General features: G+C 41.2%; 1 protein-coding gene across 2 annotated transcripts in view; it reads right to left on the minus strand.

The window, feature by feature from the left end:
- Positions 1 to 16,321, minus strand: part of LOC126330571 (coiled-coil domain-containing protein 40) — a 356,717-nt gene that overhangs the window by 154,572 nt on the left and 185,824 nt on the right. For both annotated transcript variants that reach the window (XM_049996367.1, XM_049996369.1), the window contains one exon: positions 12,793 to 12,975. In XM_049996367.1, coding sequence (XP_049852324.1) covers positions 12,793 to 12,975 — 183 coding nt within the window. The remainder of the gene's footprint in view (positions 1 to 12,792; positions 12,976 to 16,321) is intronic.

A 16,321-nucleotide genomic window follows, 5' to 3' on the forward strand; every position in this document is an offset into this window, starting at 1 on the left:
TATTTTAAGTTGCAGGAACTGTTTCTGGTTGTTGTATAACCTCCATTCTGAATTATACTAAGGAACAAATGAGAACCCAGTACATGACACTATATCAATAATCAAAAGTGGGCACCTGGGAGCTGAGTGGTCAGCGCAACAGAATGTCAATCCTAAGGGCCTGTGATCAATTCCCAGCTGGGTCAGAGATTTACTTAAACATAACTAACCCGAGGACACCACACACATCCATGCCTGAGGCAGGATTTGAACCTGTGACTGTAGCGGTCACGCGGTTCCAGACTGAAGCGCCTAGAACCGCTCGGCCACTGTGGCTGGCTGTGTTGTCCTAATCATCATCATTTCATCTCAATTGACGCACAAGCCGCCAAAGTGGCATCAAATCAGAAGACTTGCACCCGGCGTACGGTCTACCCAACAGGAGGCCCTAGACACACGACATTTGCAATAAGCAAAACATTTACACTTATCCTTTCAGTATGTCATGGAACCATGGGACTCAGTGCATTGCTGTGCTTCATGGCTAAACCTCCTAAAAATATCACAAGTTACCAGCACTGCCCCGGCAGAAGATAATTCACGCCCAGCTAATCACAATGATGGCACCTAGCTGACCATAATTCCTCCCTACAGTTACACCAGAACTGAAATGGATCAGCATGTTTGTGTGGCCTAAACAGTGTCACTTTTAATTTATATGAATGTCCTGCCAACTCAACATGACCTCAAAATATATTAAAAAAAAAAAAAAAGAAAAATGGCCAACAAAAATGGTCACTCACCACACCACATAATGACAGGTGTAATAACGGCTCCCAATGTGCAGGTGTGGTCCCTCTATGCCAATGGCAGCCAATGTTAACACTTCTGCTCTGAAATTGTGGAGTTTCACTAGATGTGACCCACTAGAAGTGTTCAGAATGGTTGAGTGAAAGGTGGTGGTGAGGACCTGTGTCACGCCCAAGGTGTCAATATGACAGCATTAAATTACCATCCATTCATTGCTGACAGTTTTACAGTCTCCTTCTCAATCCATCATCGTAGTAGCCAGGCTACATCTGCAGTGCAGGAATGTGCTGAGTGGCACGTCAGTGCCCATCATGCAATTTGTAATCCCTGGAGTTGCCGGTGGTCAGGTCTGCATCCTCATGCCAGGTGGAGTGTGACTGGAATGTTCCCACAGCCACAAGTGATTGCGGATGTTTGCTGAAGCCTCAATGCGCCTGTTGATCATAGTTTTCTTGGGCTTGCCCTCAAGAAATCAGCATACAGCCTGATGACAGTTGTCATGATGCTGAGTATGCAGAAATCCCAACAGTAACATGGTGGACAGCCCAAGGGGCAGGCTCAGTGTGCAGTCAGTAAGACAGTACACACACGGCCAGGGAGTGGTGGGGCATGAGATGCCCTGCTCCCAAGTCAAATAGCTTGCAACCCCCCCCCCCCCCCCCCGCCCCTCCTCCCCCTTTCCCCACACACCTCCCTCCAGAAGTAGACCCCAAACTGGCAGCAGCTGGCAACACTTCTTTGTATGTCAACCAGTCATCTTGTAACTATCAGTGATGGAGACAGTATGAGCAATACTCTGACCCCTGTGTGGAAGGAAGGAGAGTTTTATATAGTGGTTGATGACATTATTGCCTGCACAGGTAACTGAATGTGCTTGAGTTTTTCAAGCCTGTCAGTGTTTTATGCTGGACTAATGTTTAGTTTCAGAGCTACAGGGTGTAACTGTATGCAAGATTTGCAGCTTGAAAGGGGTTCTTGCATAATCTTTAGGTGTTATTACTCTGCACGGTCCCATTAATAGAATATCTTTATGCCTCATTCGCAATGATTTCCTGGTGCTGGTCAGGTGTTTCTGAGGCTCTCTATTGCACAGTCTCTGGCAATATGCTCCTTGCTTATTTGTGTTCTGGTGGCCACAAGTGTTTATATTCATTACACAGCCATTGCATACTGTGCAGACATGCTTTGCCTGTATATCATTCTAGAGAGCATCAAAATTTTGATCTTGATTTCAGTACTACTTTTCTGTGCAACTATATTGTGAAGATATCTGAAGACTGAATAGCTCTGCAAATACCAATCTTGACAAAATAAGGACACTCTGTTCATTCATCAAATATAGAATACAATAAATACCTGTGTGCAGGTTGACGTTTTGTTCCTTGACTTTCAGAAGAGAGTCAGTATAGTTACATAATGTCACCTAGTGAATCAGATATTAACTTACAGAACATGGGATCAGATTTGTATTTGAGTTCAGGACTACCTAGCAGGCAGCATTCAATGTGTTCTACTTACTGCAAAGGAACCACCAGCATTGAAACTAGTTTCAGATGTTTTTCAAGGGAATATTATATGTCCATTATTATAGACAACATACAAAATGATTGTATGCTTAATCTCAAACGCAAATGCCATGGTCAACAAAACTCAAAGTATTTATGCAAAATAGTCCATCTAGATTGCACTTTATTTCTTCAAATGGCTAACTAATTTTGGCAAAGTGCTATCATACAAAATGCGTTATCTGTTTGAAGAAACAACATGTGTTCTATAAAGTGTAACGGCACCAGCATTTAGGTTAGGGAAAGTTAGTTTTGTGCGATATTTGGAACACGAGTTACAGCCAGGAGTGAGCTTGATTGCAGTGAGTTATGCATACCAGCTGTTGCGAAGGCAAAACAGAGGTGCACAGCCAAGTGTAAATAGCTGCCGTTTTCTAACGAGATTCAATGAAGTGTGGATGGTGGGGCATGTCACACCACCGGCTACACTCAGAGCAGATGGGGCACCAGCATTCCAGTCCATGGCGGGTCACTGGTTCAACCCTCTGAGGCCAACGCGGGGTATTCAAGTGCGACAGCTCTCTTGGACGACGGGACGTATCACACCACTAGGCAGCACACAGCAACAGAAGGGGCACCATTGTCCCAGTCCACGGCGGGTCATTGGTCCAACCCTCTGAGGCTGATGTGGGGTCTGCAGCCAGTCAGCGGTGGGCCACTCTTCAGATCGCTACTGCAGGCAGTCATCTCGTCTCCCGACACACGCCGGAGACTTCCCATGGTGAGGGCCGCAGATTTGGATGCCGGATAGTGGGTGCTTGTTTGTGGCTGCAATCTCAGCCATGCCAGTGGGGAGAAGGATGCAGCTGGCCACCTGTGCCTCACACCGAACAGCGCTAAGTCAGCTGCTGGCGCAGCCATCCTGACTTCATCGAAACTCAGCAGGTTGGCCAAGGCCGGCATGACACAGTGTTGCATTTGCACAGGCCACTGTGGTGCTTCCTTAGCACTGCAGGGCCCTGTGACCCAGACCAAAGTAAATGGAGCACTGTAATGAAAGCAAATAAATCATTTGGAAAGTTCTCACTGAGTTTTAATACGGCACCTCCTGGCACCCATCCACTATATTTGGTGTCTTCCTGATATATTCAGTGGCAGAAGTCGCCACAACACTTGGTGTCAGAACAGCGGACGTTGTCTGTCCAGTATGACGTTCGAACCCACCGCCTGCAGTAAAGTCACAAGATGTGGTGAGTGCTGACAAAATTGTTCTTTTAGAGTATTGGACTTGGCTCCTGGCAAGTCACATTTTAGATGTTTTATGTATGCATATTATTTATTTAGGCAGTAAAAAGTTAGTGTGTTTAGGGCAGTAAGATGTTATTTTTCATGGCATTTGATTACTTTTGTATGGGTTTATGATGACACTGAGTATCATGATAGGGAGCTGTTGGAAGTCAGGTTGTTCTTGTACTTAAATGTATAGTTTTGGGACTAACTGGGAACGAAAGCAACACAATGGCAGACTCAAGGATGCGACGTGCATCGAAATCAGAAGTGGTTCGGATTTTGATGGAAAAGATAACATAATTGGTAGTGGAAAATACACAGTTGAGAAGAGAATTAACATCTAGAAGTGAGCGGGAAACCACATCTGATCAGTTGTTGTTGCCTAGGGTGCAGGAGATTGATCCAGCCACCACAAGTTTAATTATTCTGTTTTCTGGCCAGGAATCTGGATATGTGCATTCATTTGTGGAGGACTTGAAGACTTCAGCAGCTGATGAGCAGTTGTTACGTATAGCCAAGATTAGATTAACGGGTGAAGCAAAAACATATGTAAGGTGTTCTGAGGCCTTAAGGACAACAGGAAGGGCTTTTCCAAAGATACAAGAAACAGAATAAAGCTCAGTACTTTAGGGAGAGGTTAAGTACAATGACAAAGAGACAGGTGTAGACGGTGGAGAAATTTGCGGGCAAAAAAAAAGCACTCCATCTTCAGGCCACGAGTGGCGTACCAGGACCATCCGACCGCCGTGTCATCCTTGGTGGAGGATGCGGATAGGAGGGGCGTGGAGTCAGCACACTGCTCTCCCAGTTGTAAGATGGTATTCTTGACTGAAGCCACTACTATTCGGTCGAGTAGCTCCTCAATTGGCATCATGAGGCTGAGTGAACCCCGAAAAATGGCAACAGTGCAAGGCGGCCTGGATGGTCACCCATCCAAGTGCTCATAACACCCGGCAGTGCTTAACTTCGGTGATCTCACAGGAACCAGTGTATCCACTGTGACAAGGCCGTTGCCAAATTTGCGGACAGGATAAGGGAAATTAATGAGTATACTTATGAGTTGGGTCAGAGCAGTGAAGCATATAGTGTTCTGTTGCAGGAGGCTGAGCAAAGGGCACTTGATGTATTTTTGACAGGGTTACTGGCACATATGCCACGGATAGTGCAAGATGGGGCTCCGAGAGATTTGTATTTGGCCATTCAGCTGGCAATTCAATTAGAGGAAACAGATGTGGCAACAGGAGTACACAAGAGAAAGTGTTTGCAGCAGGTGTGAAAAGTTTTAGGTGTGCTCGTACAGGACATGTGCAGAGGCAATATACCCAGTCACCAAGGAATAGAGGAAGGGGTGGAAATCAGTGGGTGCCCAAGACCCACGTAAGGGAGCTCCCGTTTAATTTCAATGCTACAAATATGTATGCAAAGGTGGAATCTTCAGTGGTAGCATCCATAGGAAATAAAAAGTTTAAGATTTTGTTGGACACAGGGGTGCTAGTGTCAGTGCCTACTAAGAATATAATGGGACGAAGGAAGTTAGACCCACCATGTTATAGGTTGCATAGACTGGGGTATAAGGAGATCATACCTTTAGGGTCAGTGACAGTTGACTTTCACATAGGGAAAGTCTGATATAATGCGTGCATGGAGGTAGTATCATGCTAAGCGTGGGCTATGACATGATCCTAGGAGTAGTTTTCTTGCATCAAAATCATCCCAAAATTGACCTTGGGAAATGAACTGTGGAACTTGATGGAATGTTATATCTGATAGGGGAAACTGTTGTCAATGCAGAGTTGTCGCGAGGGGCGTTCAACATAATGAACGAACTAATTGAACCACAAATATTAGCATTAAGGCTTAATTCACATGAGTGTGTGTCTGTTGGCACCGGGAAGTCACTTTAGGTAAGTGTGGAGTCGAATCTACCTGTGGGTACAGTATGTGTCATTGATCTATTGGAGGATAATGAAGTTTTGAGTCCATTGGGTTGTTTTTGAAATGTCGTGTTGTACGTGTACAGGAGGGGAATGACGGGTGAGTAGTTCCCGTGAACATGGATAATTTTAGCACTGTAGATACGAATTTGTGGAAAGGAGTTTTAGTAGCATATTTGGATGTGCCAGAAGACAAAGACTTGTGTTTGAGAGGTAGGTAATATAATTGCATTGCGTGACAAAATTAAACATTTGAAAGGAGGAGAAAGAGAGCATATGGAATAATTATTGTGGGAATTTAAGGATTTGTTTTTTCCACAAGGGCCGTTACCAGCAACTCCATTAGTTAAACATATGATACCAACAGCAAATGAAGCACCCATTTACTGTAAACCATATAGAGTACCAAGGTATTTGCAGCTGATTGTGGAGGACTTCATTGATCAGCAGCTTGTGGACGGTATTATTGAGCATAGTAATAGTTGCTTGGGAGCGAGCATTGTTGTTGTGCCTAAAAAATCTATGGATGGAACTAAGAAATACAGGTTCTGCTGTGACTACTGATAGCTCAATAATAAGACAGTAATGGATGCATACCGAATTCCAAACTTACTGGAGACTTTGGATCACTTAGGACAGTGCCAGTATTGTACTACGATAGATTTGACAAGTGGTTATAATCAGCTAGAGGTGGCACCAGAGGACCACCCAAAAACTGCTTTCTCTACACCTGGAGGCCAATACCAGTACATTAGAATGCAATTCGGTTTGAAAAATGCACCGACAATGTTTCAGAGTTTGCTAGACAGTGTCTTGAGGGGTTTGAAACCATGGCAGTGTCTTGTCCATTTGGATGACATTATAGTGTTTTCAAGTAGTATGGAGTAACATAGACAGTGGTTAAGGGAAGTCTTTATGAGGTTAAGAGCAGCTCGTTTGATGTTGAGCCTGGAGAAGTCTCATTTTGCATTAGAAGAAGTAAAATATTTGGGTCATATTATCAGTAATGATGGAGTGTGAACAGATCCGAGGTTGGTACAGGTTGTAAGGGATTTTTGAAAACCGAAAACAGTTAAGGAAGTGCAGTCATTCATCGGAATTTGCAATTTCTATCGAAAGTTCGTGAAGGGTTTTGCAGATTTAGCACAGCCATGACGTGGTTGTTCTGGAAAGGTGTGCAATTTGAGTGGATGGAAGAGTGTCAGAAAGCGTTTGACAAACTGAAAGAAGTGTTCACATCAAGTCCGGTTCTTGTGTTTCCAGATTTTGAAAAGGAGTTTATACTATCCTGCAATGCATTGAATCAAACATTAGGGTGTGTTCTTAGTCAGTAAATTGATGGGAAAGAACATTCTGTAGCCTATGCATCTAGGCAGTTGAATGCAACAGAGAGGAATTACTCAACAACAGAGAGGGAGATGCTTAGCGTAATCTATGGAATCACATATTTTAAATGTTATTTATATGGGAGAAGATTTTGGGTAGTGACAGATCATGCTGCATTGAGATGGTTGTTGGGGTTGAAGGATCCGTCCACTAGACTCGCTCGATGGGCTGTGAGGCTTAGTGGATTCGACCACAAGGTGATGCACAGGCCTGGGATGAAGCACGGTAATGCAGATTCACTAAGTAGGAAGGTGGCAAAAGTAGAAGTCATAGGTTATGACCTAGCAGTGTGGCAAAAATTACAGGACGTGGACAACAATTGTAAATTGTATCAGACACAGCCGCAATTTAATGTTTACGACTGTCTTCTGTGGAAGGAAACGAAGTTAGGGCCAAGGGTAGTAGTGCCAATGAAGTCGAGGGATGAGGTTTTAAAGGAATCACATGGTCACATGTTATCTGGTCATGGAGGGTGTAGAGTGACGAATAGGAGAGTGGTAGAGAGGTACTGGTGGAGAGGTAGGAAATGAGATGTGGATCAGTGTGTCAAGAATTGTATACCATGTGCGCAGAGAGCAGATTTGAGTCGGAAACAGATACAGGTACAATGACTACCGGAAGCAGCATGTCCATTCTCTTTGCTCGGGGTTGTTGTCTTAGGACCTTTTAGGCAAACACCATCAGGGAACAGATTCGTTCTGACAATACTAGACCATTTTTCGAGGTATGTGGAGATGGTGGCTATGCCACATCAACAGGCAGCAATGGTTGCGCAAGTGTTAGTAAATAACTGGATTTTGAAGTTTGGTGTGCCAGAGACAATAATTACTGAACAAGGGACCAACTTCATGTCAGATTTAATGAAGGAACTGTGTAAATTGTTGAACGTGAAGAAGTTGAGGATGAGTGTGTTTCATCCCTAGGCCAAAGGAAGGACGGAACCGGTACACAGAACATTTGGGAAGATGCTGAGTTTTTATGTGAATTCTCATCACCATAAGTGGGACGAGTATTTGAAGCATTTGTATGTGCATACAATGCCAAAGTCCATACAAATACTGGCTTGTCTCCCTATGAGGTAGTGGACAAGCAAAAAATGCCATCACCATTTGATTTAGTGAAGCTACAGAAAGGAAGGACTGGTGAATCTGTACGTCAATTCACGAGAACAATTTGGGATGTTTGGAAATGGGTACAAAAGGCAAATACAAAGGCTTTCGAAAGGCAGGAAGATACAGTAAAGTGGAAGGGAAGTTTACCGCAGTGTAGAGTCGCGCAATGGGTAATGCTGTCCATCCCCTAAACGCAAAAAGGGAAAACGAAGAAGTTCCTCACGAGGTATCAACGGCCATACCAAGTTGTTGAAACCACATCTCCCATTAATGTTAAGCTTCAGCTGCCAACGAGAACAACAATAGTACACAATAGGCGGTTACGGCCATTTAAGGGTTGCCCGGATGTGATTCCAAATGTGTCACAGGATGAAAAGAGGAAGAAAGAGAGAGTGAAAAGAGATGCTAAGCACAGAGAAAACCAGGAAGATAGAGTACAGCGTGAAGTACCATATGCTTTGCGATCTAGAAAGTAGTAGAGTACTTGTAGTTATTTTTGATTTCTTGTTACGAATCATTGGATTTGCGTAGAGTAATTAGGCATTGTATTTTATATGTGTTTTTGAGTATTGTGAGCCTGCTAGGGGGCAACAGTCCTCTTGAAGATGAAGGAAGGGTGATGGTGACACCTGTCCTCAGATCACTGGAGAGGGAAGTGTAGCATCTGATGTATGTGGAGTGTTGTTGGAGGAGAAATCAAACGCAGTTCTGGAGAAATAAATACGTGGCAAAGCAATAGCAAATATATGTTGAACAATGTCAGAGTTTCCTGCTTAAATTTTTAGTTATCAACAGTGCTGGGTCAGAAAAGTCGTGGCTAAAGCACCAGTACATATAATGTAAATTTAAGGATGAAAGTAGTCACACAATTTGGATAAAAATAGTGAACATTGGAGGAAAATCTGTGAAGCTACAAATATGGGACACATGCATGTTGCAGTTATTTTTCGCCAGGGGGAAAGTAATAGATTGTCCAAGGGACATTGTGGAGCCAAAATTGAGCTTGCAACAGGTTGCGATGCATTGGATCTTCTCCAGATATGAGAATTTGACAGTAGTAGCAAGTTGTTTTGTGCAAGAAGTATTTGCAGAAGTGAAACGTATAGGGCTTGAGGGGAGTGGAATTTTAATCAATGGAACTAAGTGTAAAATAATAGGACCAATCTTCCATCTGCCAGCATCAATTTCAGGAGTCACAATTGAATGTTACACAGCCACAGTTGTACTGGCCAGAAGCCACTTTAGAGTTTTTGCCAAGGAGAATCTGACCTTGTTAAATCAAACTCTGGAGCCAGGTCTGTTGAGATCCATAAACCAGTTCATTTTAGAGCAAGAGGGGTGCATATCAGCCAAACAACTTGTGCAACATGTTGCTCAGTATAGGGAAAGGCAATGGCAAATAATGATCATTTTGAGCACCTTTGTGCCAAGTGTCATCACAGCCTTAACTTTGTTATGTGTTGTTTTCTTTCTGATCAGGCAGAGAGCCAATTCCCAGAGGGATCCGAGGGTAGTCCAAGTCCCAGCGGATTGGATACCGGGGGCATGAGACGAGTAGGTAAGGGGTTGATCGAGCAGTAGCCATCCAGTAAGGAATTTTTACATTTTGTTTTATGCCATGGTTTCAAGGGGCACTAGACAACGTCTAAGTTTTCTAATAGTAAGTAGGTATGTCATAAGTGCCAATCCAAATTAGTTTAAGAGTTAGTTAATGGACAACCTGGGGACCAGGTCTTTCCTAAGAGGGGAATAATGTAGCGGCACCACCGTTTAGGATAGGGAAAGTTAGTTTTGTGCGATATTCGGAGCACAAGTTACAGCCAGGCGTGAGACGGATTGCAGTAAGTTATGCATACCAGCAGTTACTAAGGCAAAACAGAGGTGCACAGCCAGCCGAGTATAAATAGCTGCCGTTTTCTAACGAGATTCACTGAAGTGTGACAGCTCTCCTGGACGGCGTGGCATGTCACACCACTGGCTACACGCAGGGCACATGGGGCACCAGCATTCCAGTCCATGGCGTGTCACTGGTTCAACCCTCTGAGGCCAACAAGTGTTGCAGCTCTCCTGGACGGTGGGGTGTATCACACCACTGGGCTACACACAGCAACAGATGGGCGCCAGTGTCACAGTCCACCACGAGTCATTGGTTCAACCCTCTGAGGCTGAGACACGGTCCGCAGCCAACCACCGGTGGGCCCCTCTTCGGCTCGCTACTGCGGGCAGTCGTCTCATCTCCCGACACACACCGGAGACTTCCTGAGGTGAGGGCCACAGATTCGGATGCCAGATAGTGGGCACTTGTTTGTCGCTGCAATCTCAGCCACGCCAGCGTGGAGAAGGATGCAGCTAGCCAACTGCAGCTCACACCAAGCAGCGCTGAGCCAGCTGCTGGCACAGCCATCCTGACATCATTGGAACTCAGCTGGCCGGCCAAGGCCGGCACAACACAGTGTTGCATTGCACAGGCTGCTGGTGTGCTTCCTCAGCATTGCGAGGCCTGTGACGCAGACTGAAGTGAACGGAGCACTGTAGTGGAAGCAAATAAATCATTTGGAAAGTTCTCACCATGTTTTAATACGCAACCTTCCAGCATCCATACACTACATTTGATGTCTTCCCACTACATTTGGTCATCCGGATACATTCGGTGGCAGAAGTCGCCACAACAAAAGGCAGTTTTTGTATAAGTGCATCATGCATGCAGAACTCACGTGTTCCATTATATAGGCTGAAAACAATTAATATAATCTTCATGCTTTTAGAAATTACACATTAAAATGCTTATCACACACCAAAAGATGAATCTCTTAACAGCCATCTCTTCTACATGACATGATTTCTGATACAAAGAGTTCTGGTACATTATTGATCCTATTGGAACAATGACAATTGCCATCCAAAGCCCCATTGGACATTAATTTTTGAAGTGGAATAATCTGAACCGCCAGTTCATGATAAAAATACTTATGATGTACATGTGCTGCTTGAACTCACTGGCTCCACTAACTGTGTGTTGCGTTTCTATCCCTTGCACTTGATTCCACTCTCCTCCTCCATTTCTATCTAATACAGCCTGCTGCCTTACTCCCAGCTATCAACCATCTTTCCCCAAGCTTGCATCCCCATCTCTTTTCTCTTCTCACCCACTCGACTCAACACAACCCCTCAACTCATAAAATGTAGTTGTACATGTGTGTGTGTGTGTGTGTGTGTGTGTGTGTGTGTGTGTGTGTGTGTGTGTGTGGTCTAGCCCAGAAAAAGGATTTGCCTCAAAGCTATTTACATTCTGCCAGAACAAGTTAAGGAACATACAGAACGTGGGTCATCTAGGCCAGTCTTTTAGGAGAACAATATTAATGCATATAAATGCATTTCTGAAACAGGTCTTATAAAATGAAATAGAAATTTTAATACTTTTCTTTTATGAGAAAACAAGGTGTGTATCATGGAAAGCAAATATTTATTTGTGCTCACAGTCATTTGTACTCTTGACCCACCTGCATATACCTGTTCCACTTCTAGTTACATCAACAACTATCTTTATCTTTCATCTGATTCCTTTTTATTTACATTAACCTCCTTTTTTCCTTCACACACTCTTTTCTTTCTTCTAGTTACATCAACAACTATCTTTATCTTTCATCTGATTCCTTTTTATTTACATTAACCTCCTTTTTTCCTTCACACACTCTTTTCTTTGATGCTTTTTATATCTTTCTGCTATATATGCTTTTCATTATGTCTCCTCTCACCCCTAACCTTCACTCCTCTACATTCCAATTTCTTCCTAGATTTCCTCACCTGAACATTTCTTATATTTAATGTTTAGCTTTTCTCATTTCCAAACTACTATTACCTAAAATTTATAGAGAACGCATAAAACTATTTTTCAATAGACAGTTAGGAAATATTTTCATTCTCCTAATGAACCTTTTGACTGCTGAAGATGTTTTTTCTATATTCTGTGATGAGAGCAGATTTGTTGCTATTGTACTGGTCACCTAATACTGCAACCTGTGCTCAGAGATGGCATTTCAGCTGCTATACAATACTTATCATCTGATTTTAAGGAAACCATTCAGATGATAAATTTGACTTTTGCACTTCTCACAGTCTGATATCTTCTTTTGATAAAGGACTGAACTGCTTTTCATTATTCAGAAACATTACTGTGCTGCATGAAATTAAGTAGACCATTGCATGAAATTTTGTAGAGTTTGCGGAGGCAAAAATACATTGCGTAAACATTGCTTATGACTGATTTTATCTCAACCATTGCTGTGTAAGAAATGTAGATAACATATTGAAATTTTATTTAAAATTGAGAGCAAAATGTTATCTCATTTCACTCTTGACTTATTGGTTTTTATATCTGGCAGAAGGTTGCACATGGCTTGCCCACTTCTGTCCCTGTACATCAGGAATCTTGTAGCCATAACAACTGTCATATTTCATAAATGATTCAAGATATCAAAACAAGGTATTTTGCAAATGAAAGCAAACAAAGAGACACATAGTCTATGATAAACAGTAGATTTTTTTATTAATGAAGATATGGAAGTAGCTCCTCCACAGCAGTGGGAGGGTCAGAGGAACGGCATGTAAACACATCAACAGCACTTCAGGGAAACCCAGGGGCCTTGTTTAAACATGTCCTCAGCACCTGACAAGCAATGGAGCATGGTCCACAGTACTTAAATGGTCAGTAATTCTGTGACAGGTGGGCAATTATTACAAAGATGACTTTAAAGAATGTTTTGTAGTATCTGTTACCTGACTCCTCGTCTTTTCATGCAGCTGCCGCAGTGATGCATTCAAATATTTTGCTGACTTGTCCTGGGTCACTTGCTCTTGCATTACTTCTAAAATTTTGTCCTCTAATTGAGTTCTCTCTGTTAACAATTTTTCAAGTTCACGATGCAAGGCAGATATCTCATTGCTGTGCTTCTTTCCCTCCTGAAATATTTGTATAAAAAACAATATTATTCTTGAGAACCAATCCCAACAACAAAGATATACTGGTAGAAATAATGTTAAGTCACAAAACTGGCTGCATAGCAGTAACCTACTTATTCTGAATTCTAATGAAACCATTGAAACACAATTTTATGAAATGAACAACTCTTTTTAAACCATATTCAAATAAAAATAGATTGAAAAAATATTTTACTCATTACATGACAGTAGATGTAGCCACATAAAGATAGGTAACACTAATGGTAGCTTTCATCTGGCAAATTAAAATGAAGTGGAAAGAAACAAGTCTACCTGTTACCTGTACCAGGTCAAGTTAGTCAAAGTAACATAGAGAAATAAACACTGAGTTGAAACAAAAACAAGACAAAAATGGCTTCCATATGGATTTTAATGATATAATGTGTACATATAAATTTTTTATGAAGTGTGCTTAGACTTTCTCTTTAAATACATTGGTTTCAGCTGTATTATTAATCTGCGTGATCATTTTGGTGTAAAATTTTGTTCCTTGGTAGGAAATACTATTTTCATATTTTTGGTTATTTTCCTTGAAGAATTTTAATCTGAACCTCTTGCCATGGAAGGCCAGTGATGATTTTATGTATTACTCTTGTTTTGTGCTTTTCACCCTCAAAAACTGATTCCAAAGGTTAGGATTGTGTTAACATAACAGTAAATAGTGAAAAGACACTTATTGCTACAAATTTATGATGAGGTTCTATATTGCTATTATCTCTGTGTATTCCTTCCAGTTCAGCCAAGAGATATTTACCCTCAAAACATTTGTGGTGGTGATGGGATTATGGGATTTAGGGTGCTCAACAATGAGATCTTTAGTAGGGTTACTAAAGTACAGGAAGCTAAGTGTCGTTAAAAGGTCTCAAATTTAAAAATTTCATTAAAATTCATAAAACACAAATGTAATCATGCACTTACCTATGTAAAATTACACTGATGATAAAACAAATACAATTTTAGATATTAAAACATACGATAAAAAGTTACCAATGCTCAGTTAAGAATGATTGACAAACATGGACTGGTTGATCACTAATAAAAACTGAACATAATTTTTATTAAAAAGTGATCTACAAACCCCATTTGCATAAAAATCCTTTTTTTCAGTTTGTTGACTGCTGTTTATTATTTGGAGACTACTAGTTTCAGGCACTGTCACACATCTTTGGATTAGTTGAAAAATATAATACTAAATGATGCTATGGACATAATTATGATTTTTAAGTATTCCACAGGTAAAAAGTTCCACCTATTTACAAAACAATCATTGTATGAGGTACCATATTAGGGTGATTCCATGGTTATGAACACAGCAGCATCCAATTAATCAAAGACATCGCTCAAGGAATAGACAATAAAGAACATGTATGAGGCATCTATACAGACTCACAAAAAGCATTTGACTGTGTTGATGTTGCCATATTGCTGGACAAACTGTGGAACTATTGCATTCGAGGCACAGCCCACTATCTGATTAGATCCTATTTGAAAAATAGGAAGTGGTTTGCGTCTATTAGCACTACAGAGGGAGCATACAAATCAAACACCATTGACATTAATTTTGGTATTCCACAGGGGTCAATATCAGGACCAGTCATTTATATTATTTATGATAATGATACATCTAGATCTACATCTATATACATACTCCACAATCCACCATATGGTGCGTGGTGGAGGGTACCTCGTACCACAACTAGCATCTTCTCTCCCTGTTCCACTCCCAAACAGAACAAGGGAAAAATGACTGCCTATATGCCTCTGTACGAGCCCTAATCTCTCTTATCTTATCTTTGTGGTCTCCCCACAAAATGTAAGTTGGCGGCAGTAAAATTGTACTGCAGTCAGCCTCAAACGCTGCTTCTCTAAATTTCCTCAGTAGTAATTCACGTAAAGAATGCCTCCTTTCCTCTAGAGACTCCCACCCGAGTTCCTGAAGCATTCCCGTAACACTCGTGTGATGATCAAACCTACCAGTAACAAATCTAGCAGCCCGTCTCTGAATTGTTTCTATGTCCTCCCTCAATCCAACCTGATAGGGATCCCAAATGCTCGAGCAGTCTATAACAAAGCCTGCTACAGCTATCTTGTGTGCAGATGATACCACATTAATATGGTGTAATTCTAGGTATTCACAACTTGAAATGAAATCCAATATTGCAGCAGGCATAATTCTGCAGTATTTTAATGAAAACAAACTAAAATTAAATACAAATAAATCAGTCTATACTGAATTTGATCTTTGGAGGCAAAAAACTCATTAAAACCAAATTTTAATTGGCGATGATTATATGAAAAAAGAATACTCGACCAAGTTTCTTGCCCTGATACTTGATGCAGCATCAAGTGGTCTGATCATGTAAATGATATTTGCAAAAAGCTATCTACTACCATATATGTCCTAAGAAAACTCACACCTTCTTTAAACATTACTACTGTGAGGCAAATATATTTTGCACTATTCGAATCCCATCTAAGCTATGGGATAGAGGTATGGGGGTCCAGCAGTAAAGATAATATGAAAAGAGTACTTATCCTACAGAAGAAGGCACTTAGAATTATGGGAAAGAAATGTGCCAGGGAATCCTGCAGAAATTTATTTAGAGAATTTGAAATACTAACTGTTCATAAACTGTATGTACTTAAGATAACCATTATGGCAATAAACAGTAACAAAACAATTAATGAAGAAATACACAATCACAACACTAGTGATAGAGAGACACCTCACAATATCTCTCATAGAACCACACTTTATGAGACAAGCCCTCACTACACAGGCATAAAATTAATGAATTGCTTCCACCCTAATATCTTCAAAATGACCATTACAGAACCAAAAAAGAAATTAAAATTATGGCTCCTAAACAATCCTATGTATTCAATAGAAGAGTTTCTAGATTTAGTTCACTCGAGTGATGAAAGACCCAGTTTCTAAAAATATATGAATCTCAGATCGTAGACCATGTCACAAATTGTAAATATATGGAAATAACATAAATTTTTTAATCTATATATTGCTCCTCGACTAAATTTAGAAAAAATTGGGTAGATAATAATACCAGGTAATAATATGTAACTTTACTAAGCAAGGCTCTGACTTATCCAGAAGACTGTAACAAAAAAATTGTAATCAGTTGATGTTAGATCAAATTAAATAAATTGTATGCAAATGTTATTTATTTATACCCTGCAGTATTAACATGCAAACAGACAGACCTGAATATGAAAAACATGCAGTGACATTTTTATGATGCAAGCTGTGTTGCCACCAAACAAAGGAATAGGAAGTGTTACAGAACAAAAC

The sequence above is a fragment of the Schistocerca gregaria genome, chromosome 2 (genome assembly GCF_023897955.1).
Source record: "Schistocerca gregaria isolate iqSchGreg1 chromosome 2, iqSchGreg1.2, whole genome shotgun sequence".
In the NCBI taxonomy this organism is placed as follows: Eukaryota; Metazoa; Arthropoda; class Insecta; order Orthoptera; family Acrididae; genus Schistocerca; species Schistocerca gregaria.